Genomic DNA, 24,943 nt, shown 5'->3' on the forward strand with positions numbered 1-24,943 from the left:
TCGCTAGAACAGAAGTTAGCGTACGGCGCATGCGTCAGTTACCTTACTGCTCGAGGAAATGTTGCAACGAAACGATGGAAAAGGTAGAAAGAGGTTATTGTCGCGTTTTTTCTCTTGTCGCTGCATATTTTTCGTGAGGATTGTTACGTACTGTCAAAAGAAGGTCGTCTCAGTAAATGCTGAATCTCCTCAGCCTAGCTTAGTTTGCTAGCTGCTAACAAAGAGACGCGGAAGTTATCAGCACATCGCTAAGCAGAGCCCAAGTGTGAGTGTGAAGTATTGTGATTGTGTGAAAATGTGTAAAGTACGAATGCTGAGAGCGTTGGTGAATCAGCGACTGGCTGTGGCTGTTGAAGAAATATTTGTAGTGTTGGAAAGAACGATAGCAGAGTACGACGAGGAACTTTCTCGAACAAAAGAGGAGAACCAGCGACAACGTCAACTACTGGACGCTGTTTTCAAGAAGCATGAAGTTGTGTTACACAGAGCAGGTTTGTTCACTTCTTACACTCGGATGTTTACTAACTTTATATTTGATCGTTAACACGAAAAGGACATTGAAATGACTGTCCTGGGTGGAGGAGTATTGTCAAGGAGTGAAAGTAAGATAGTTGGCCATGGACGTGAAAGAAGATGAGGAATACGCAGTAGCAGGCTGTAAAAAGAAGGAACAAGAGGAGAGAAGGAGACAAGGGAGGATATAACTGGCAAGATAAGTGAACAGGTGGAAAAACTGTCATATGCAGACGCAGAGAATGAGATGCAAAGAATTGGAGAAGTGAAAAAAGAAACGGATAATCAAAATCAAGAAGAAATAATACATTTTATTGAGAAGAGCTTTTCTAAAAACTCAAAGGCACATTAAAATCAAGAAATCAAATGAGTAACACACGATACAGTACAATGAAGTAGTAAAATACAAAAAGTTGCAAGCATATACAGTAGTTTAATGAGGATACCTGAGCACGACTAAAATGGGAGCATTAAACATTAAACGCAAGCATAAAGGCTGTGTTTGTGTTTTTCGGTAAAGTAAGTAGTCTGACGCAATGTTCCCGCTAATTTTTCTGAGCATACACACAACGACCTGAGCATTCTTTGGACCTCTGTGAGCGCCATCACACACACAAGTACACTGTAGTATCACACCTGTTCAAAACTTGACAACTGAGGTATTCTGTCGTATTTGGTATATTACGGCAAGGTGTATTTCACAATGTAGCTTTAAAAAAATAAATTCAAACTCGGGCAAAACAAGCCGTGGAAGTATCTCATACAGTTAACAATCAGAATCTTGTAGGAAACCTCTAGTTTATAATTCAAATTTCCAATTTTTTTCTTCTTTTCCATTTATTTTGCATCAGCCTGGCACTATTTTCATCCTGGGATTGTACTTGAAATTGATGCCATGTTTGTTGTATATGTTTACTTTTGCCTACAGTAAAAAAAATTACCAAAAAAAAAATCTCAACCGACCTTCTGGTCTCTTCGGCATCACAAAGTCAGCGTAACACTTCCTGTATGCAGTATGTCCAGCCATAAAATTAAAAGCATGTCCATACTACATGCACGGTTAAGCCACACATTCAGTACACACTTTTTGCTCTGAAAACGGACTTGCTACTTTGGATTTGCAGCATGTTTTTCACAGCAGTCCTTTCTGGTTTGAAAAAAAGACAATCTTCAATCCAATTTTTTTTTGTTTAACTTTTTTTTAACCTCTTACTTTACCTTTTTTTTTAAACTTTGGCTTGGTGGGTGGATATGGTAATGCCCATTTGTTTCGCCATTATAAGAGTTAGCAAGCAGCAGTTAGCTGAGTTATCTGTGCTGGACCATTGGCGATAAGCTAACCTGCAAAACAGCGGCATGTACTACATAATGCGCTGTTAATGAATTCATCAGCTGCATAAGTAAATACGTGCAAACAGGATCTTATCGTTGGCTGGACAGTGTTTGTCATTGTGTATACAGTATATGGTGTTCCCGCTTATTGTCGCCTGTCACTCTCTGAGTTTCATTGTATAATGCTTAAATTGTTATGCGATTGTGCCTGTGCACAGCTTAGAGGGCACTTTGGTCTGCTGGTTACTTCCGGTTATGGGCCTCATGTGACGAAACATAGCTGGACCATTCTAAATCATGTGTTTCCCTTCTTGTGTCCTGCAGACATCAGTGAGCAGCAGGGGTGGAGCTCCAGCGTGGAGCAAGAGGGGCCACAGCCCCCCCACATTAAAGAAGAGGAGGAGCCACAGCCCCTACACATTAAAGAGGAAGAGGAGGGTCACTGCATCAGTCAGGAGGGAGAGCATCTTGAAGGATTGGAGGAGTTCCCAGTGATTGTTGTCCCTGTGAAGAGTGAAGACGATGAAGGCAAAGATGAAAGTGAGGAGAAGAGAGAGGTGGAGCCTCCAAGCAGCAGCTCAACTCAACACATGACAACAGAAGCTGATGGAGACCACTGTGGAGTATCACAAGCAGACAACCTCTTAGCTCCACTATCAGATAGTGACGACACAACGTCACACTCTCCTGACACTGATGATGAAGGCTCTAAAGCTGATATGACATGTCACACTGACAACACACACTTTAAATGCTCTCACTGTGACAAAACATTTAAGTACCATAGTCATTTGAAAATGCACATGAGAAGCCACACCGGAGAGAAACCATTCAAGTGCTCAGTTTGTGGCAAAAGATACTCTCGGAAGCTAAGTTTGACAGAACATACTAGAATACATACTGGAGAGAAACCTTTTCCCTGTTCAGTATGTGGTATAGGATTTAGACTAAATCAAGATTTGCAAATACATTTGAGAACACACACTGGAGAGAACCCTTTTTCCTGTTCAATCTGTGGTAAAAGATTCTCTCGAAAGTCAAATTTGACAGCACACACCAAAGTACACACTGAGGAGAAAACTTTTATCTGTTCAGTGTGTGGTAAAGGTTTTTCCCAAAATCAGTATTTGAAAATACACATGAAAAGACATGCTCCAGAAAAACCATATTCCTGTTCAGTGTGTGGTAAAGGTTATGCAAAAAAAGATGATTCGGAAATTCACATCAGAACACACACTAGTATGAAAATGTTTAGGTGCAGAGTGTGTGACGAAAGATTCTCTTATCAGTTCCAGCTTCACAATCACAAGTGCGCTGGTGAGAACAGCAGCAGTAAATGAAGCTGCAGGACTTGAAATAAACTGTCAAGACTTTGATAACTTGGATTTTCTAACATCACCACATATAATGTGACATTATTGTGTGTGTTGTGCTTCTAACATTAAAATGCTGTGTTTGTGTAGGTGACGTGTAGGTGATGCAGCGTAAGGTGAAAGTAGAGGTAGCAAAGGCCAAACAAGGGTCTTATGATGACTTGTATGCTAGGTTGGATAGTAAGGAGGGAGAGACTGATCTATACAGGTTGGCAAGACAGAGATGGGAAGGACGTGCAGCAGGTTAAGGTGATTAAGGATAGGGATGGAAGTCTATTGACAAGTGCCAGTAGTGTGATGGGAAGATGGAAAGAGTACTTTGTAGAGCTGATGAATGTGGAAAATGAGAGAGAACAAAGACTAGAAGAGGTGACTTGTGGACCAGGAAGTAGCAACGATTAGTCGGGATGAAGTGAGGAGGGCATTGAAGAGGATGAAGAGTGGAAAGGCCGTCAGTCCTGATGATATACCTGTAGAGGTTTGGAAGTGTCTAGGAGAGGTGGCAGTAGAGTTTCTGACTGGGTAGTTCAACAGGATCTTAGATCATGAAAAGATGCCTGAGGAATAGAGGAGAAGTGTGCTGGTGCCCATTTTCAAGAACAAGGGAGATGTGCAGAGCTGTGGCAACTACAGAGGAATAAAGCTGATGAGCCATACAATGAAGTTATGGGAAAGATTAGTTGAAGCTAGACTAAGGAATATAGAGATAAAGTCAGAGAGGCCAGACTGAGATGGTTTGGACATGTCCAGAGGAGAGATAGGGAATATATAGGTAGAAGGATGCTGAGTTTTGAACTGCCAGGCAGGAGGCCTAGAGGAAGTTTATGAATGTAGTGAAAGAGGACATGAAGGTAGTTGGTGTGAGAGAAGAGGATGCAGAAGACTGGGTTAGATGGAGGGAATCGATTCGCTGTGACGAACTCTGAAGAGAAAAGCCGAAAGGAAAAGAAGAGTGTAGGTGACGTCATAATGCAATACAGTAGGCTAGTTTCATGTGCCGTCAGACTACTTCCGCTTTTGTCTGTTCAAGGGCCAACGTTTCCATCCTCAGTATTGACTTGCACGTTGTACACAAACAAATCATACCCAGAGTGGGATCAATAATGTTTTATTTCTACGATTGTTGTCATTCTAATGGCTGGTCCCAGCTGTGTGGCGTTGGCCAGAATGAGAGCGCCTTGTGGGACCGGTTTGGACCCGGTCCAGTATGACGAATGCAGGTCATCTCGCACGATGCTTCCAGTCCAACTGCTGCTTCATCCGGTATTGCTGCTTGGCGTCACCACTGGGATCTTTCCTTTTAGTGGAAGCAGGCCGTCCAGGGGAAGCTGCAACTGCAAAAGTCTCAAATGATGCATACCAGCAGGACCAGCAGAAGTTGTCACACCATCAGTCAAGACTGACCAATGAAAACAATAACATCAGTAAGAAGAAACACATGCAAAACATTTCAGAAAGAAACAAAATGTATAGTTGATTGAGATTTTTTTTTATTTGTAAACAAAAGGGTCATTTAAAAAAATACATTTTGTGAAAATAATTTTGTTTGCAAATGTTTGTTTATTTTAAAACCATTTGTTTGTTTGATGGATTTTAAAAAATTCTATAGTCAGGTAATTGAATTAAAATGCATGTATTTCGGATGTGTGAGGAAGCCACACTATCTGGAGAATTTATTTTTAGTCTGAAAGGCAATTATGGTAATGAGGAAACATTCTAAATTCAAAGTGATGTGTGGTTAAACTGTAAAAACAATAAGGATATGCTCCATTCCCTGCAGCTGACTGCACAATATGGTACATACTAATTGTTGGTGAGGAGTGTAATGACACCTCCTCGGCTAAGGGAGGCAGTATCACTAGAATGTACTCGCTGTGACGTATTTGTCGGAAGTTTAGAAAAAAGTAAAAGCAAAGTAAAAAAAAAAAGAAGTGTTAGCAAGACAGTTTGGTTTATTACTCCCTATGCTTGCGTTTATTATTCTTTTTTCTGTACATATTTTGGTCATGTAAAAGAATAATACTCAACATTAATTTTTCGTACAGGAGGAATTCGTCTCAGGCTAGCTTAACCTGCTAGCTGTTAAAACAGGCGACACATACTGCGCATGCGTTGTTCGCCATTTTGGACTGATGCTTTGGGGAAAATGGAAAGGAAATGATTGAAAAAAACAAGACGGCGAGATTGTTTCCGCGTAAATTCTCTTGTCGCTACATATTTTTGACGAGGATTGTTTGTTACTGTTAAAAACTCGTCGCAGTGAACCTTGAAGCTTCCCAGGCCAGCTTAGTTTGCTAACAAAGAGATGCGGAAGTGATCGACATCGCTATGCAGAGATCAAGCGTAAGTGACAAGTGGTGTGATTGTGTGAAAATGTGTTAAGTCCAAATGCTCTAACTCAGGCCCGTAACCACGGGGGGTTCGGGGTGTCATCGAGCCACAACAACAAGACCGGCTTCGGATGGGGAGTAGCACCCAAGGAAGAAAAGGAAAGACCTCGTGATCTCCGAAATTGTCAAAATCAAGGCTGTCAGCCAGCAACAAGGGAGATGGACGACATGGGAGGCTGTTGTCATAGCTTCGTGATCATACCCCCATGACCCTGATGAGGATAAGCGGCATAGAAAAAGAATGGATGGCGTTGGAATGCAATGTCTCATGTGAACAACCCGATTAGAGCTACAACAATTCATCGATTAATCAATGGTTAATCCGATTAAAATCTGATTAATTGGTTATTAAAATAATCGTTAGTTGCAGCCCTAAACCCGATGGGGAAAAAAAGTTAATTGAAGCAACTCCGGTTTACTTATTTATTCATAAAAGTATGTAAGTTCATTTGTTTCATTTTACATGATATTAAAAAGATTGAGTTACACACACAAACAAGGAATACAGAGTGTGGCGATGTTGTTAACTACGTTATCAAAGTCTTGAGTTTCAAGTCCTGCAGCTTCATTTACTGCTGCTGTTCTTACCAGCACACGTGTGATTGTTAAGCTGGTACTTATAAGAGAATCTTTCACCACACATACTGCAACTAAACACTTTCTCTCCAGTGTGTCTTCTCATGTGTACTTTCAAATTTTGGTATTGTATAAAACCAATACTGCACACTGAACAGGCATATGGTTTTTCTCCAGTATGTATGATCATGTGTCTTTTCAAAGAATAATTTTGTCCAAAACCCATACCACACACTGAACAGGAATATGTTTTTTCCCCAGTGTGTGTTGTCATATGTCTTTTCAAATTTTGATTTTGTACAAAACCTATACCACACACTGAACAGGAATATGGTTTCTCTCCAGTGTGTGTTCTCATGTGTCTTTTCAAGTTTTGATTTAGTACAAAACCTACACGACACACTGAACAAGAATATGGTTTTTCTCCAGTGTGTGTTCTCATGTGTCTTTTCAAGTTTTGATTGTGTACAAAACTCATAGCACACACTGAACACGAATATGTTTTTTCTCCAGTATGTGTTCTCATGTGTCTTTTCAAATCTTGATTTAGTCTAAATCCCTTACCACACACTGAACAGTACAAAGATTTCTCTCCAGTGTGTATTATTGTGTGTGCTTTCAATTTTGCCTTTAAGAAGAATCTTTTACCACAGACCGAGCATACAAATGGTTTCTCTCCTGTGTGAGTTCTCATGTGTGTTTTCAGATAACTGCGGCGATTAAAAGTTTTGCCACAGTGAGAGCATTTAAAGTGTGTGTTGTCAGTGTGACATGTCATATCAGCTTTAGAGCCTTCATCATCAGTGTCAGGAGAGTGTGACGTTGTGTCGTCACTATCTGATAGTGGAGCTAAGAGGTTGTCTTCTTGTGATCCTCCACAGTGGTCTCCATCAGCTTCTGTTGTCATGTGTTGAGTTGAGCTGCTGCTTGGAGGCTCCACCTCTCTCTTCTCTTTACATTCACCTTTCTCCTCGTCATCTTCACACTTCATAGGGACACCAATCACTGGGAACTCCTCCTGTCCTTCAAGATTTTCTCCCTCCTGACTGATGCTGTGAGCCTCCTCTTCCTCTTTAATGTGGGGGGGCTGTGGCTGCTCCTGCTTCGCCCTGGAGCTCCACTCCTGTTGTTCAGGTGGAACATCTTCTTCACTGACATCTGCAGGACACAAGAAAACAAACACATGCTTTACAAAGTCCAGCTTTGCTCCATCATATGATGCATGCAACTGGAGGTAACCACCACATCCAGGAGGGTTATCAAGACACCGGGTGGCTGATGTAGATGATTTTGCAATCGGTTGTACGCATATGCAGAACGCATGTACAGTACATTCGGTCGACCTATTTTTTGGCAGCCACGTTAGCCATGTGTAGTAATGTAAGCCATCCGTCGATCTAAACGTTTATGTTCATTTTGTTTATATTCATATATTACTGCATTTTAAGTGTTGTTTTGTTGCATTTATTTATGTGTTATACGTAGCTGGATATGACGGTTCAGTCTTGGTGAATAAAGACGATAGAAGCATTTGCATGCTAACGAAGTGTTTTAATATGAGTCACGCACAAAATAACCCCCAATATATTACATACAGTATATGAAGTATGGTTATTGACCACTACCAAGGCACTTGGAGTGGCTGAAGCGCTGTAGGAGGAGGAAACGACGTAGGTCTCCCGCATGCGCAGAACCGATTGCATTTCCGGTATGTAATGCGTAGTGACAACAACGCCTGCACACAGGCGCATAATCCAGGCTTGAATGTTTTTATTTGATGTAACCCCTGGCTATGTTCTTTGGTTTCCGTCATTTGTATACTTTTATTGTATACTTGTTTGCTGATAATAAAGATTGTTTAAAAATAATAATAATAATAATAATAAGCATAATCCAGTTTTTAAGCAGCAGTGTTACACGCTCCCCCTGCTGGTGGTGGTCAGTAGTAGTTACACTAGTTTTCCACTTAATTTATTCAGATTTTTTTTCCAAATGTAAATTAATCCGAGGGCTGGATTAATCAAGAGGAAAAGATCGTATCGTGCCAATAAGGCATCAGGAGGTCCAGGTCCATAGGAGGAGGTCTACGGTGAACAATTTGGCTAAATAACATTTCTGGTTTGGTTTCAGGTTTATTACCTCAAGATAATTTAAAAGTGCTTTTAATGGGGCGTCACCTTTCCACATACATTTGTGCATCATTAGTATTGCAATGTTAAAGTTAAATGGCCTTTTCATGTTAATGGTCAAATAAAAAGTAAGCAAACACGTGAAAGTAAGACTGAAACAAACCTGCTCTGTGTAATACAACTTGATGCTTCTTGAAAAGAGCGTCCAGTAGTTGACGTTGTCGCTCGTTCTCCTCTTTTGTTCGAGAAAGTTCCTCCTCGTACTCTGCTATCGTTCTTTCCAACACTACAAATATTTCTTCAACAGCCGCAGTTAGTCGCTGATCCACCAACGCTCTCAGCATTTGCACTTTACACATTTTCACACAATCTAAACACGTTACACTCACACTTGGGCTCTGGTTAGCGATGCGCTAACTTCCGCGTCTCTGTTAGCAGCAAGCAAACTAAGCTAGGCTGAGGAGATTCAACATTCACTGAGACGAGCTTCTTTTGACAGTACGTCACAATGCTCACGAAAAATATGCAGCGACAAGAGAAAAGCCGCGGAAACAACTGCTTTCTACCTTTTCCACACTCACACTTGACCTCTGTTTGGCGATGTCTTGATGACTTCCGCGTCTTTGTTAGCAGCTAGCAAGCTAAGCTCGCCCGAGAAACTGCAAAGTTCAGTGAGGCGAGCTCGTCTTAACGGCGACTAACAACCCCCAAGAAAAATATATAGCGACAAGAGAACACAGGCGGCAATAATCTCATTGTTTTTCTGACTTCTTTCAGTCATTTCGGTGCAATCTTTACAAAAGTACCGTAGTCCAACATGGCACCTGAACAGCATGTGGCGCTAACATCCGTGTCTTTATGCGCAGCTAGGATGCTAAACTAGCCTGAGTCGAATGAATGAAAAATGAAATGAGTTCACAGAATTTAAAACAACATCAGAAAACATGATGGAAGCAATCATACGGACTAATAACACAGTCTTCTTAAGGCGTTCCCTTTTTTAACTTTACATGACAGCTAGTGTATTGGAGCATTACTGCGAGGAAGCGTCATTACACGCTGGAACGATATCTTCTGGTATTGTGGTTATTGTCAGGAAATGTAGGATGTCCAGTACTCTATCTTTGCACACACATCATCGTTTTATTTGAACATGTTTGAATATTTTCTTCAATAATTCAACAGCATGACTCTTCTGCTTTGACTGTTTCCTGGGGCGCGTAACATGAGCCTAGGATTCAGACATCCAGGATAAATTACTGAGTTGAGCTCAAGCAACCCAAACACAAAACATCTCCGAAAACGTAGTCCCACAGTGATGATGAATCCGTTTAACTTGTAGGTGAAATTGACTGCAAATGTGAGTGAAATTGTGTAAATGCAACTCCACGACACTGTATAACTCCTTTATCTTATCGTCAGGTATCTTGTCCTTACCTGCATCTTTTCATGCCACATTCCTCCAAATCGCGCCCTAAATTGGCCCTTAAAGGGTCTCTGACATGTTAATCAACTTTACGTGAATATGTTTTATATTGTTTGTAATTTTGTTCTAGATTGTTCGATTTTTGAAAGCGACAGAGATTGCGCCACCCATGACGAACTAGCTCTCTCTGTTCGTTCCACTGAACTCTATAACTGGAATGGCCCTGATCGCTTGCTGCGCATTGGAGGCTTGAAGCCACCGGAAGTATAGAAGTCGCCATGTTGTTTCACCCAAAACAAGAAACCCTCAGAACTTAGAGGAGTTCGAGATGCTCTCTTGTGCCGCTATTAATTGCACACATCGTGATACTCGTGAAAATCTCGAGAAGGGATTTACTTACTATTTACTTTACTTACTATTTACTTTACTTACTTACATTTCACAGGTAGGTAAATACTTATAAATAATAAAAATAGGTTAAAAAAAGATACTTTAAATCTGTAAGCATCTTTTCATCTAAATAGTTGTAAATTACCCCTTATTCTCCTTTAGATTTCCACACTGCAATGCTCAACTTCTAAAGCAATGGGTAGTAAATATGCGGAGAGACAGGTGGATTCCTGCAGCCAGATCGCAACTCTGTTCAAGTCATTTCACCGAGGAGAACTTCGACAGGACCGGCCAGACTGTTAGATTACGACAAAATGCAGTTCCAACAATATTTGACTTTCCTGATCATCTTCTAAAGGTATGCTAGCATTTAACTTTGATACTACGTAGATCCTTATCATAACAAATACCTTGTGAACACTGAAATTGACTTGTTTTGCATTGTAATTTCACACCATAGAGGAAGGAGAAAACTTAAACTGGAGGGAAATTTTGAGATTTGGGTCTAGTAAATTTACTCTGTTTCAATGGAATTTTTGTATGTATGTCTATGACTTTTTGGGTGAAGCAAGATGGCCGACCAATGACTTCATGCGGCCAGCAGGGACGTAGTATAGCGTTCAGCGGTTCGTTCTCATTTCCGGAAGTGACGCCATCTTGGTCCTCTCACTCAGGTAAACGAACATAGCGGTGTACGAGACAGAGGTTGTTTACGGTGACCACTGATCTAAAAAAAAGACTGGATCGAGCTTCTATTGTTTTATTTTTGAAGCCAATGGAAATTTGCGGCGGCCATCTTGGTGAGACCACTTTGCTGTGAGACAACAGTATGGCAACGCACTGGTAAAACTTCGATTGATCGTATAGCCACCAAAATCAACTGCTAAAGGTTATAACTACTCAGATTTATACGCTTTTGTGTCATTTATCAAGCTAGTAAGATGTATTTTAGCTTCGAGACGGACGAAAAATTGGCTGTGTGGCAGCCTGCAAACATTGTTTACGTACGGAATTTAAAGTCTATCTTTGTCTAATTATTTTCCTACGGTAAACCATTATTTTTTTTAATCTCAGGATAAGGTTAAGGCAGGAAGAAAGCAGAAATTTTGTCACATGTCTTCTACCTTTGCGTGAATCATGTGTGGTATCAGAATTAATGTAACTTGGTAGTTGTGGTAGCTTTTAAAAAAGCTGTTTTTTGGTACAAAAAGACATTAGATAAGTGCAAATACTCAAAGCTTACTGTAAAAAACTGCATAGAAATAATTTTATCATTGATTGCTAGGCTAGGCACCAAAAAAAGGCCTAGTTGTTACAGGAAGGTGTAACTAGAAAATTCTTGCAAAACCACCCATCAAAGTTCATACTTTAACTTTTGGTTACATTTCGAGAACTTTTCAAAGCAAAGCCGTTCAAGTAGTGGCACATATATCAGGTCAAAAAAAGGTGCCAAGTAAAAGTACTTACGAGTGGAAGGTTCTTGGGAAGTGCTTTTTAAGTTGTGTTTCCTCATCCTCGCTTCCTTCACTGGCACTCCTGATGTTTTTGATGATTTTTCACTAATTCTGCGTTCGTATACCAGCACAATCACAAAGCTGTGGCGCGTAAGGTGGTCTCACCAAGATGGCGGCGATCGAAAAAATCTGGCTTTAAATTTTGGCGCGTGAAAACAATAGGTTGCTCGATCCAGTCTTTTTTTTAGATCAGTGACGGTGACTATATGGTGAACATTTCAGCGATGTGTCAATAGTTTTCAAGGAGTAAGAAACTTTTGGAGATGAAACAGAGAACTTGCAGAACATGGGCTTAAGATTGGTTGCCCTCAAAACAAAGAATGGTAAATGTAAATTATTCTGGAGTTGATTATCTTTCAATTATTGTTTTAAATTGGCTTCTTAATGAGTTTAAGGGGTCTTTATAGCCCTTGTTATTGTATATTTTGCTGCCGTCGCTGCCGCCACACACAGTGCCTCCCTCTTTTGGAAAAGAAAACAAACTTACAGTATCACTCAAATATCCGTCAACATCCAGCAGCAACACAACATTTTGCTTAAAAATATAGGCTACTGAACCAAGTCGACCATCTATCTACCTTGAGCGTTTGCTTGTTTTGCTTTAGTTGAGAGGCGTCACCCCGATGGCGTCCCTTCCGGAATGAGGCTGAACTGCGAGTTCGTTCGTCGCAGGTGGCGCCATTTGAAATGTCCTTTTAGGAATTTACCGTTAGCGTTCAGAACTCCAACAATGTAGAACATAATTACAAACAATATATAACATATGTAAGCAAAGTTGATGACTCATGTGCGGGACCTTTTAATTAAAAAAATAAACATGAAGCACTTTTATTTTATCCTATTTCAGTGAGATTGGGTTGCACACACACATGATATATGTGGTAGTGATATCAGAAAGTCAAAGTTATCAAAGTCTTGAGAGTTTATTTCAAGTCCTGCAGCTTCATTTACTGCTGCTGTTCTCACCAGCACACTTGTGATTGTTAAGCTGGTACTTATAAGAGAATCTTTCATCACACACACTGCACCTAAACACTTCATCATCAGTGTGTTTCCTCATGTGTAGTTTCAAACCACCTTTTTGTGCAAAACCAATACCACACACTGAACAGGAGTATGTTTTTTTTCCGGTGTGTTTTCTCATGTGTCTTTTCAAATGTTGAGTTTGTAAAAAATTCATACCACACACTGAACAGGAGTATGGTTTTTCTCCAGTGTGTGTACTCATGTGCTTTTGCAATGCAGCATTTCGTGCAAAACCTTGAGCACACACTGAACAGGAGTATGGTTTTTCTCCAGTATGTATTCTCATGTGCACTTTCAAATATTGATTTTGTCCAAAACTTATACCACACACTGAACAGGAATATGGTTTTTCTCCAGTGTGTGTTGTCATATGTCTTTTCAAATGTTGAGTTTGTGCAAAACCTACATGACACACTGAACAGGAGTATGGTTTTTCTCCAGTGTGTGTTCTCATGTGTCTTTTCAAGTTTTGATTTTGTACAAAACTCATAGCACACACTGAGCAGGAATATGGTTTTTCTCCAGTGTGTGTTCTCGTGTGTCTTTTCAAATCTTGATTTAGTCTAAATCCCTTACCGCACACTGAACAGGAATATGTTTTTTCTCCAGTGTGTGTTCTCATGTGTCTTTTCAAATCTCGATTTAGTCTAAATCCCTTACCACACGCTGAACAGTACAAAGGTTTCTCTCCAGTGTGTATTATTGCGTGTGCTTTCAATTTTGCCTTTAAGAAGAATCTTTTACCACAGCCTGAGCATACAAATGGTTTCTCTCCTGTGTGAGTTCTCATGTGTTTTTTCAGATAACTGCGGCAATTAAATGTTTTGCCACAGTAAGAGCATGTAAAGTGTGTGTTGTCAGTGTGACATGTCATATCAGCTTTAGAGTCTTCATCATCAGTGTCAGGAGAGTGTGACGTTGTGTCGTCACTATCTGATAGTGGAGCTAAGAGGTTGTCTGCTTGTGATCCTCCACAGTGGTCTCCATCAGCTTCTGTTGTCATGTGTTGAGTTGAGCTGCTGCTTGGAGGCTCCACCTCTCTCTTCTCTTCACTTTCACCTTTGTCTTCATCATCTTCACTCTTCACGGGGACACCAATCACTGGGAACTCCTCCTGTCCTTCAAGATTTTCTCCCTCCTGACTGATGCTGTGAGCCTCCTCTTCCTCTTTAATGTGGGGGGGCTGTGGCTGCTCCTGCTTCGCCCTGGAGCTCCACTCCTGTTGCTCAGGTGGAACATCTTCTTCACTGACGTCTGCAGGACACAAGAAGACAAACACATGCTTTATAAAGTATAGCTTTGCTCCATTATATGATGCATGCAACTGGAGGTAACCACCAGATCCAGGAGGGTTATCAAGACACCAGGTGGCTTTCGAACATTAGTGTGTCAATGAAAATGTTAAATATTACTCTTGGAGATCAATAAAGTATCTATCTATCTCATGTAGCTTTAGAAAAGCAAAGTTGTATGATTTTGACTTACAAATAAGAATATTTTCATTAGAGAAAATACAGAAGGCTTTGTGAGAAACATTGAATTTAAATTGAATTGAAAATGTAGTACCATCGTCTTGATGTAATCACCAGAAAGAAGTGAGAATGAGGCGGATAAGATTAGGAGGAGGAGAAGGTTGAGAAATAAACAATGTAAACTAAATACACATTTCTTTATTCGAAAAAAAATCCACAGCCATTATGCTCCGAGTCGCCATGACACAAGATTAGAATTGTTTTTGAGGTGCAACGTCACACTAGGCAGGTGGAGGAGCGAGCTGGTGCTACTGCGGGCTCCTTTGACCGTTAGCCACTGAGAGGTGTAGGCATGGTCCTCACGTTTGTGACACGCTTAACAGAGACGCTAAACTCCAGAAAGCATTTAGTGTGATTGATTTACTGCTTGAGACCACGGCGGCAAAGTGAGGATATAAAAGTATGATGGCAAAATATGGTATATATTAGCGGATACAAAAGCAGTCAACAAAAATACGGCTTCCTATCCTTTCCCCTCTCCTCCCCGGCGACTAGTGTGTGCCCTTTATACTTCCACACACACCCACCAATGACCGCATAACCATGCCCTCCACGTCTCTGCGGACAGCGACCTAAACCTGTCTCCTACACACCAGCCCCTCATGGTTGGTTCCCACAATAATTATCAAAGAAGACACATACAAATATAACAACACAAAAGGTTAATGAAAAAGTTCACTTCCTTTTCTTCTACATGTAACCATGACCGAATAATTCAAGGTCAATTCAAAAAATTGTCCCAATAGCCTAAATAAAATTTCCTGGAAAAGAAAAAATGTAAAAATAATCCGCAGTAGATATACAGTCCAGCAACGTCCTCATGCCGCCTCTGCCTCCAACGATAGACAGACCTTGGAAATGGGTCGGCCTAGGCTTTTGTCACTTATTTCCTTCAGGGTCCTCTGGAACGTCTACGAAAGTTTCTTTGGAGGACGACATCTTGTCATGCCTCTGGGTCTTTTACGAATGCTGCTCCTCGGTGGTCAGCAGCCATCTCGACCATGGCCAGCCTCAGATGTCGCTCAGGGTAACTGCCTCCATGTGCATCAGCTAAGCCTTGTGGACAAAGCGCTTCTTCCTCTTCTTCCGCTGCTTGATCACGACGGCGGATTGAAAGGTCTTTGAAACTTTTTGTTTGCGGTGTCCTTCCTGTCAGCGCCATTTCTTCCTGCTCTGCTTTTGCCAGGAAAATCCAGGAAAGCATCGGTGTAGATGATTTTGCAATCGGTTGTACGCATATGCAGAACGCATGTACATCCGGTCGACCTATTTTTTGGCAGCCACGTGAGCCATGTGTAGTAATGTAAGCCATTCGTCGATCTAAACGTTTATGTTCATTTTGTTTATATTCATATATTACTGCATTTTAAGTGTTGTTTTGTTGCATTTATTTATGTGTTATACGTAGCTGGATATGACGGTTCAGTCTTGGTGGATAAAGACGATAGAAGCATTTGCATGCTAACGAGGTGTTTTAATATGAGTCACGCACAAAATAACCCCCAATATATTACATACAGTATATGAAGTATGGTTATTGACCGCTACCAAGGCACTTGGAGTGGCTGAAGCGCTGTAGGAGGAGGAAGCGACGTAGGTCTCCCGCATGCGCAGAACCGATTGCATTTCCGGTATGTAATGCGTAGTGACAACAACGCCTGCACACAGGCGCATAATCCAGGCTTGAATGTTTTTATTTGATGTAACCCCTGGCTATGTTCTTTGGTTTCCGTCATTTGTATACTTTTATTGTATACTTGTTTGCTGATAATAAAGATTGTTTAAAAATAATAATAATAATAAAAAGCATAATCCAGGTTTTAAGCAGCAGTGTTACACGCTCCCCCTGCTGGTAGTCAGTAGTAGTTACACTAATTTTCCACTTTATTTGTTCAGATTTGTTTTTTCCAAATGTAAATTAATCCGAGGACTGGATTAATCAAGAGGAAAAGATCGTATCGTGCCAATAAGGCATCAGGAGGCCCAGGTCCATAGGAGGAGGTCTACGGTGAACAATTTGGCTAAATAACATTTCTGTTTTGGTTTCAGGTTTATTGCCTCAAGATAATTTAAAAGTGCTTTTAATGGGGCGTTTCCTTTCCACATACATTTGTGCCTCATTAGTATTGCAATGTTAAACTTAAATGGCCTTTTCATGTTAATGGTCAAATAAAAAGTAAGCAAACACGTGAAAGTAAGACTGAAACAAACCTGCTCTGTGTAACACAACTTGATGCTTCTTGAAAACAGCGTCCAGTAGTTGACGTTGTCGCTCGTTCTCCTCTTTTGCTCTAGAAAGTTCCTCTTCGTACTCTGCTATCGTTCTGTCCAACACTACAAATATTTCTTCAACAGCCGCAGTTAGTCGCTGATCCACCAACGCTCTCAGCATTTGTACTTTCCACATTTTCACACAATCTAAACACGTTACACTCACACTTGGGCTCTGCTTAGCGATGTGCTGATAACTTCCGCGTCTCTTTGGCTATCGAACTAAGCTAGCCTGAGGAGATTCAACATTCACTGGGACGAGCTTCTTTTGACGTCACAATGCTCACGAAAAATATGCAGCGACAAGAGAAAAGACGCGGCAATAACCGCTTTCTACCTTTTCCACACTCACACTTGACCTCTGTTTGGCGATGTCTTGATGACTTCCGCGTCTTTGTGAGCAGCTAGCAAGCTAAGCTCGCTCGAGAAAGTGCAAAGTTCAGCGAGGCGAGCTCGTCTTAACGGTGACTAACAACCCCCAAGAAAAATATGTAGCGACAAGAGAACACAGGCGGCAATAATCTCATTGTTTTTCTGACTTCTTTCAGTCATTTCGGTGCAATCTTTACAAAAGTACCGTAGTCCAAAATGGCACCTGAACAGCATGTGGCGCTAACATCCGCGTCTTTGTGCGCAGCTAGGATGCTAAACTAGCCTGAGTCGAATGAATGAAAAATGAAATGAGTTGCCAAAATTTAAAAAAAAAAAAAACAGAAAACATGATGGAAGCAATCATACGGACTAATTACACAGTCTTCTTAAGGCGGTCCCTTTTTTAACTTTACATGACAGCTAGTGTATTGGAGCATTACTGCGAGGAAGTGTCATTCATTTACTGCTGCTGTTCTCACCAGCACACTTGTGATTGTTAAGCTGGTACTTATAAGAGAATCTTTCACCACACACACTGCAACTAAACACTTTCTCTCCAGTGTGTATTCTCATGTGTAGTTTCAAACCACCTTTTTGTGCAAAACCTGCAGCACACACTGAACAGTAGTATGGTTTTTCTCCAGTATGTATTTTCATGTGTACTTTCAAAGATTGATTTTGTCCAAAACCCATACAACACACTGAACAAGAATATGTTTTTTCTCCAGTGTGTCTTGTCATGTGTCTTTTCAAATGTTGAGTTTGTACAAAATCCATACCACACACTGAACAGGAGTATGGTTTTTCTCCAGTGTGCATTCTCATGTGATTTTTCACTTCACATTTTTGTATAAAATCTTTACCGCACACTGAACAGGTAAAAGGTTTCTCTCCAGTGTGTATTTTTGTGTGTGCTGACAAAGTTGACCTTAGAGAGAATCCTTTACCACAGATTGAACAAGTAAAGGGGTTCTCTCCAGTGTGTATTCTCATATGTATTTTCAAGTCTTGATTTAGTTTAAATCCTGCACCACACACTGAACAGGAAAAAGTTTTAATAGCAGGTCTTGGAAAAACCTGCTATCGGCTCTCATTTAACCCTTTAAGCGCCAAAGCGACAAGCAACATTGCTGAATTTCTGCCATTTCTGCTTCTCATGCAGTTAATACTTCTGTGACATTTGCGGGTGTGTTGTATGCATAGTTTATACGTTTATATAGACTTTCAACCCCGGCCGTGTGCGTGCGGCAGCGAGTCACCTCGCCGTGACAGTCCACACAGCGTCCAGGAGTTGACAATCCTCCACTTTGGCAACGTTCAAATCCAGGCTGAGAACACTTCTATTCAACTGTGCATTTGACAACTTAAATTATTTGCACTGTTCATTTTTATTTTGTTTAATGGAATGATTTATGGAATTATATGTAATGATTTTAAAATGGTTTTATGGAATCATTTTATGAAGTGGTTTGACCCTTGTGTAGTGGCTATTCCTGAATTTCCTCTCATTCCCCGGTGCCTAACTTCTAAACTCACCGCTTCACCGTGACCGCACGAGATTAGGTGTTACTCGTTGAGTTAGCTTGGTTCAACTCACACGGTAAACAACCTTGTGCTTCCCACTGATCTGTATTATATATCTGGATAGCTCATTGGCGATGACTTGTGAAGGCAAACGGCCGCCATATTGCTTGTATTCGGTGTTAAAAAATACGATATGGCTCTCACGGAAATACATTTTAAAATATGTGGCTTTCATGGCTCTCTTAGCCAAAAAGGTTCCCGACCCCTGTCCTAGACCTTTTATCTTCTGGTATTGTGGATGTCCTGGACACACATCAGAGTTTGAATTGAGTATCTTCGAATAGTTTGCTAAATGATTCAACATTGTTGTACATTACTATGTCGGACAACAACTCTCGCAACAGAGTGGAAAATTTCCCATCTCAAACTGTACATGAGCAGAGTTCAGCAGAGTGCTCTCCTTTCAGCAAGGGTAGTAGATAGAAAAGTAGATTTTCAGACAGCAGGGATAAAAATGAAAGACTGCCCTTAAAAAATATGGCAGAGGCTCAGATATAACATCTTTTGATAGTTTTAGGAAAATAAGGATCAAGGTTGTCTGGACTCAAATTTGTCTGCTTCCAACTGCTTGTAAGGACTCTGAAGGCCCCAGCCTCAGTCACTGGTCTGATAACAAACGAGGAAGTTGAGGAAGGCAATGGAGGCGGCAAAGACTGCCCATTTTCAATTCAAGTTTTTGAGTTGGAATGCCATCTCACATGTAAACAACCCAATGAAAAAAAGGTTAATTGAAGCAATTTTGGATTTCTGATTTATTCACAAGAGTATGCGAGTTTTTAACAATGCATGTTGGGTGTTCATTTTTTTGAATGCACCGTAAGAAAATGTTATATTAACAAGATTGTATTACACACACAAATATGATGTCACACTTTATATGTGATGATAGAAAGTCAAAGTTATCAAAGTCTTGACAGTTTATTTCAAGTCCTGCGGCTTCATTTAATGCTGCAGTTCTCACCAGCACACTTGTGATTGTTAAGCTGGTACTTATAAGAGAATCTTTCACCACAAACACAGCAACTAAACACTTTCTCACCAGTGTGTGTTCTCATGTGTCTTTTCAAATGTTCTTTTTGTACAAAACCCATACCACACACTGAACAGGAATATGGTTTTTTTCCCGTGTGTCTGCTCATGTGTCTTTGCAATTCAACCTTTTGCGCAAAACCTACACCACACACTGAACAGGAATATGGCTTTTCTCCAGTGTGTGTTCTTGTGTGCATGTTCAAATGACCTTTTCTTGAAAAAACGACACCACACACTGAGCAGGAATATGGCTTTTCTCCAGTGTGTTTTCTTATGTGCATTTTCAAATTACCTTTTCGTGAAAAACCTATACCACACACTGAACAGGAATATGGCTTTTCTCCAGTATGTGTCATCACGTGCATTTTCAAATTACATTTTTGCGAAAAACCTACACCACACACTGGACAGGAATATGGTTTTTCTCCAGTGTGCGTTCTCATGTGCTTCTTCAATTCATACTTTCCGACAAAACAAATACCACACACTGAACAAGAATATATTTTTTCTCCAATGTGTGTTCTCATGTGAATTTTCAAAGTACCTTTCCGTGCAAAACATATACCACACTCTGAACAGGAATATGGCTTTTCTCCAGTGTGTGTCATCATGTGCATTTTCAAAATACCTTTTCGTGCAAAACCTACACCACACTCTGAACAGGAATATGTTTTTTCTTCATTGTGTGTCATCATGTGCATTTTCAAAGTACCTTTTCGTGCAAAACCTACGCCACACTCTAAACAGGAATATGGTTTTTCTTTACTGTGTGTTCTCATGTGCATTTTCAAATTATCGCTTCGTGAAAAACCTATACCACACTCTGAACAGGAATATGGTTTTTCTCCAGTGTGTGTTCTCATGTGCATTTTCAAATTGTAATTTTGTACAAAACCTTTACCACACACTGAACAGACAAAAGGTTTCTCTTCTGTGTGTATTCTTGTATGTGTTTTGAAATTTGCCTTTACAGAGAAACCTTTACCACAGATCGAACAGGTAAATGGGTTCTCTCCAGTGTGTTTTATCATGTGGATTTTCACTTCTTTGTTTACTTTAAATCCTTTACCACAAACAGAACAGGAAAAAGGTTTTTCTCCTGTGTGACTTCTCATGTGTACTTTCAGATTTCCCCTCTTAACAAATGTTTTGCCACACCGACAGCATTTCAAGTGTGTGTTGTCAGTGTGACATGTCATATCAGCTTTAGAGTCTTCATCATCAGTGTCAGGAGAGTGTGACGTTGTGTCGTCACTGTCTGATAGTGGAGCTAAGAGGTTGTCTGCTTGTGATCCTCCACAGTGGTCTCCATCAGCTTCTGTTGTCATGTGTTGAGTTGAGCTGCTGCTTGGAAGCTCCACCTCTCTCTTCTCCTCACTTTCACCTTTGTCTTCATCATCTTCACTCTTCACAGAGACACCAATCACTGGGAACTCCTCCTGTCCTTCAAGATGCTCTCCCTCCTGACTGATGCTGTGATCCTCCTCTTTCTCTTTAACATGAGGGGGCTGTGGAGCCTCATCTTCCTCTTTAACATGGAGGGGCTGTGAGTCCTCTTCCTTTTTAATGTCTGGGGGCTGTGGCTCCTCCTCCTCCTCTTTCATGTTAGGGGGCTGTGGCTCATCCTTTTCCTCTTCAAGATGCAGGGCCTGTGGCTCCCCTTGCTCCACGATGGAGCTCCACTGCTGCTGCTCAGGGCGATGATCTTCTATGCTGACATCTGCAGGACACAGGAAGATAAATACATGCTTTAGAGAAGTCCAGCTTATTAATTAAGCGTTCTGTGCTATGAGGCATTCATGTGCACTTGTAAATGTGAGTGTTGGGCGCTAATTGTTTTTCATTTTTATTCACGTACCCCCAATGACAATTGGCATACCTCTCGGGGTACACGCACCCCACTTTGGCAACATAGGGTTTAGAGGGAACGTTGCCGCAGACGATAGCACGTCCTCCATTTTCGTCGAAGACTGAGTCGCCAGCCTTCTGCTCCACCCCTCCTCCCTCCTACTTCATGCACGGAGGGGAGCGGGACAAAAGCTCACACACAATGCAGAGAGATGAGTGAGACAAGCCAAGAGTTACAACGCAAATCTAGTCTATATGGATTTGAACGATACGGTTCTTTTTGATATTGTGCTGAAAAGAAATATTGATACATTAATAATATCGATATACAGTATCGCATAGCGCTAGTTGTGATGTTCGGAGTGTCCGTGAATGTATTTCGCGGTCTGTCTAGTGACAATGAGGAAGTGTCGTTGCAATGACGAATAGACTAGAGACGTGTTTGTTGGAGTTGGAGATACATATTTGGTGTTGGAACTGCACTGCTGTTGATGTGTTCAGGTCAGAATAAAGTTATAAAAGAGCGTCACACTCTCTGTGACTCAGTGGGGAGCTACACTGTTCCGCCGTCTGTCGTCATAACAGAGAGCCGTGCCTTGCCATGATGCGTATACATTAATTACATGATTAATGAAATCAATTAGTTTCCGCCGTTAACGGATTTTATTTTGTTGCGCTGCAAGGATTTACTGTGCGCTGAGAACACACAATCAGTGTGGGACTGCACACGCGGGCACGTTAGAGGGTGTATGATTCCAATTGTTAACATTTTCTTAAGTAAAAGTCGCTGAATTTGCAGATTTCCTTATCAAATACGGGGCAGAAACATAAGATGAGGCCACCATGATGAGGCTTTATGGCTTAGTATGCAAGCCCCGCCTACCGTCTGAGTGCACACAGCAAGTGTGTCAGTATGTCGGCAATAATATAATATTGCAGAAACATTTATTATACAGTATATAATGACTTTCTACAGCCTCTGTAATGTCTTGAATGTAAGTGTGACATCGTTATTCTTCCTAATCGAACAATAAAACACAGACATGTCATATGGGAGGCACTTGCAGTACCAAAATCCTCCTTTGCCCATACAAAGCACTACAGTACATGGCCAGACACCATTGTACCTTCAGGGTGTGTATGATGGCTCCAAATTACAGTGTCAACATATCAACAACACAAAAGCACACATATTGTATTTATGAATATAAACGAATACAAACTGGCGCTATTAATCGATCGACATTAATACTGAGTGTAAAGGTGAATATAGGGGTGTTAGTTCATGTTTACAGGGCTCTAATAATGTTAAAAACTGTATTTAGAAGGTTGTAAACAAGTTGTCTATGCTCTAACTACACATATATTCCATTTATGAATAAGGAATCCTACTTTGTGGAAATTCACTTATCACGCTTGGATATGGAACCAATCAACCGCGATAAATGAGGGATTACTGCAAAGAAAATTTAAAGTAAAAAAAAAGGCACGCCCTCCTTTGTACATTTTGTATTATGTTAGGCAATGCTTTTATAGCTTCACTACATGTATGTTTAAAGGGAAAGTGATTTGGGAAAAAACAAACAAGTGTTACTTGTTGCTACTTTTAATCTCCTCAATAATCTCAAGGGTAATTGCCACAGAAAACAACTTAAGGTGTTGATAACACGCGGAAATAAATTGTGACTTTGTGAGGACAACTGACATAGGGACAATTTTTGCTAAATGTGAATATTGTTATGTTACAGTAATTCTTCTCCTCCATCCTTTACCATTACCGATTGGACTAAAAAAAAACACAGCATGGATTACAAGGCAAAAAGCTCAATAGGTCAAATGTGACCCGTCTTTAGGATTGAACCGCGTTTGTTGGGTAACACCTGACCGTCTCCGATGTGGACTTCGTAAAAACTGTCCAAGGAGAGACAGAGACTGCTAAAGACGCAGTACTTCATTGACTGCGCGTGCGAACACTGCACAAACTGAATCAAAGACGACCTCAAGATGGGAGGTCGGGAGGGGGCAGGAAGGCGTCAAGGTTGGCCTCTCGTTTGTCTTTGCGTCATGAAAATACTGCTTTACATTCTCTGATGGGGGCAAACTGGGCTTATATTAACTAGGCAACGTTTAGCAAAGATAGATCTGATAAGGGAAACGTGAGGCCACGGAGGCTATTTAAAGCAAAAGATAATTCCACGTGAGGTTATTATCTGTGCGTATGCCTGCACACATGTCTTTAAACTGCTAATTATAGAAACCACCTCACTGTTTATGTATTTTAGTACAAACCACTGTGTTTCTCCTCCCATACAAATATTCATATAGACTTCATCACGCCAGTATGTCGATACGATGGCTGTGTGGCTCGATCCACCCACCCCGAGTGTACATAAAGAAAATGGACCTTCACGGAGAAAAGATTTTTGTGAGTAGTGTTAATGAATTATTGGGACATTTATAAACACGTGAGAGTACTACTAACCTGCTCTGTGTAACACAATTTGACGCTTCTTGAAAACAGCGTCCAGTAGTTGACGTTGTCCCTCGTTCTCCTCTTTTGTTGGAGAAAGTTCCCCCTCGTACTCCGATGTCGTTCTTTCGCACATTTTCGCACAATCACAAGACTTTACACTAACACTTGATCTCTGCTTACCTCCGCGTCTATTTGTTAGAGCAGCTAGCAGGCAGCTGCTAAGCTAGCCCCAAAAGCTTCAAAGTTCACTGAAACGAGTTTGTCTTAAAAGTAACCAACAATCCTCACGAAAAATATGTAGTGACAAGAGAACACAAGCGGCAAGAATCTCGCCATCCTGCTAACTTTTTCCAATCAATTCCTTGCAAGCTTTCTTGCAACAGTAGTCCAAAATGGTTATCGACGCATGCGCAATGTGTTGCTAACTTCTGCATCTCTTTGGTATCAGCTAGCAGGCTAACCTAGCCTGAGAGGAATTGATTCTGGACCAAGAACAGATTTTTTAAATATTGTTCTTTGACACGATCAAAATGTGTACGTAAAACTTAACAAAAAACCCACGATGTGCACAATCATATCGACTAAACAACACCGTCTTGCTAAAACCTCCCCTTTCATATACTTCCTGTCTTACATGCATGCGACACAGCTCCTATATTCTAGCATTACTGCCTCCCTCAGGTGAGGAAGTATAATTACACGCTTCTTCTGGTATTGTGGTTACTTTCAGGAAATGTAGAATGTTCTTGACTCTTATTTTTGCACAAACGTCATAGTTTTAATTGAGTGTGTTTGAATCATTTCTTAATAATTAAAATAATTCAACTCACCTCCTTCCGTTACTGGTGTAATTTATCCCTCAAGCGCGATGCCTTGCCGAGGTGTGTCAAACATAAGATGAGGCCACCATGATGACAAACTTTTTTATTTAACCAAGTCGCAAAACAATGCCGGTACATTTTGAAATGTTTTTTGTCCCACAAATTGATGCGACACAATATTACTGTCAACATTTTTTGAGACAAAAAAAAACACTAATGTTATGATAATATATAATAATTTGGGCTGTCAATCGAGTAAAATATTGAATCGAGATTAATCGCATTTTGTCCATAGTTAACTCAAGTAATAGCAATTAATCACAGAAAAAAGGTTTTTATCT

General features: G+C 40.7%; 4 protein-coding genes across 4 annotated transcripts; 1 reads left to right on the top strand and 3 right to left on the bottom strand.

The window, feature by feature from the left end:
- The first annotated feature begins 48 nt into the window (after positions 1-48).
- Positions 49-5,113, top strand: LOC129179098 (oocyte zinc finger protein XlCOF8.4-like). Its single transcript, XM_054771937.1, has 2 exons — positions 49-491; positions 2,170-5,113. The coding sequence occupies exons 1-2, from the start codon at positions 296-298 to the stop codon at positions 3,183-3,185; spliced, it is 1,212 nt and encodes a 403-aa protein (XP_054627912.1). The 5' UTR covers positions 49-295; the 3' UTR covers positions 3,186-5,113.
- Positions 5,114-6,022: 909 nt separating this feature from the next.
- On the bottom strand, positions 6,023-9,160 carry LOC129179090 (zinc finger protein OZF-like). Its single transcript, XM_054771923.1, has 2 exons — positions 8,477-9,160; positions 6,023-7,342 (listed from the first exon to the last, which is right to left on the bottom strand). Exons 1-2 carry the CDS (start codon positions 8,670-8,672, stop codon positions 6,174-6,176), a joined length of 1,365 nt encoding a protein of 454 aa, XP_054627898.1. The 5' UTR covers positions 8,673-9,160; the 3' UTR covers positions 6,023-6,173.
- Positions 9,161-12,356: 3,196 nt separating this feature from the next.
- LOC129179084 (zinc finger protein OZF-like) lies at positions 12,357-17,061 on the bottom strand. The gene is made up of 2 exons (XM_054771914.1): positions 16,413-17,061; positions 12,357-13,923 (listed from the first exon to the last, which is right to left on the bottom strand). Exons 1-2 carry the CDS (start codon positions 16,606-16,608, stop codon positions 12,587-12,589), a joined length of 1,533 nt encoding a protein of 510 aa, XP_054627889.1. The 5' UTR covers positions 16,609-17,061; the 3' UTR covers positions 12,357-12,586.
- Positions 17,062-19,171: 2,110 nt separating this feature from the next.
- Positions 19,172-24,387, bottom strand: LOC129179083 (gastrula zinc finger protein XlCGF57.1-like). Its single transcript, XM_054771913.1, has 2 exons — positions 23,791-24,387; positions 19,172-21,180 (listed from the first exon to the last, which is right to left on the bottom strand). The coding sequence occupies exons 1-2, from the start codon at positions 23,912-23,914 to the stop codon at positions 19,367-19,369; spliced, it is 1,938 nt and encodes a 645-aa protein (XP_054627888.1). The 5' UTR covers positions 23,915-24,387; the 3' UTR covers positions 19,172-19,366.
- Positions 24,388-24,943: the final 556 nt, after the last annotated feature.

The sequence above is a fragment of the Dunckerocampus dactyliophorus genome, chromosome 3, assembly GCF_027744805.1.
Source record: "Dunckerocampus dactyliophorus isolate RoL2022-P2 chromosome 3, RoL_Ddac_1.1, whole genome shotgun sequence".
Taxonomy (NCBI): Eukaryota; Metazoa; Chordata; class Actinopteri; order Syngnathiformes; family Syngnathidae; genus Dunckerocampus; species Dunckerocampus dactyliophorus.

Coding starts and splice junctions, on each gene's coding strand:
- LOC129179098 (XM_054771937.1), top strand. CDS start 296: ATGTGTAAAGTACGAATGCTGAGAGCGTTGGTGAATCAGCGACTGGCT. Junction 492..2,169: donor AGTTGTGTTACACAGAGCAG/GTTTGTTCACTT, acceptor TGTGTCCTGCAG/ACATCAGTGAGCAGCAGGGG.
- LOC129179090 (XM_054771923.1), bottom strand. CDS start 8,672: ATGTGTAAAGTGCAAATGCTGAGAGCGTTGGTGGATCAGCGACTAACT. Junction 7,343..8,476: donor AGTTGTATTACACAGAGCAG/GTTTGTTTCAGT, acceptor TGTGTCCTGCAG/ATGTCAGTGAAGAAGATGTT.
- LOC129179084 (XM_054771914.1), bottom strand. CDS start 16,608: ATGTGGAAAGTACAAATGCTGAGAGCGTTGGTGGATCAGCGACTAACT. Junction 13,924..16,412: donor AGTTGTGTTACACAGAGCAG/GTTTGTTTCAGT, acceptor TGTGTCCTGCAG/ACGTCAGTGAAGAAGATGTT.
- LOC129179083 (XM_054771913.1), bottom strand. CDS start 23,914: ATGTGCGAAAGAACGACATCGGAGTACGAGGGGGAACTTTCTCCAACA. Junction 21,181..23,790: donor AATTGTGTTACACAGAGCAG/GTTAGTAGTACT, acceptor TGTGTCCTGCAG/ATGTCAGCATAGAAGATCAT.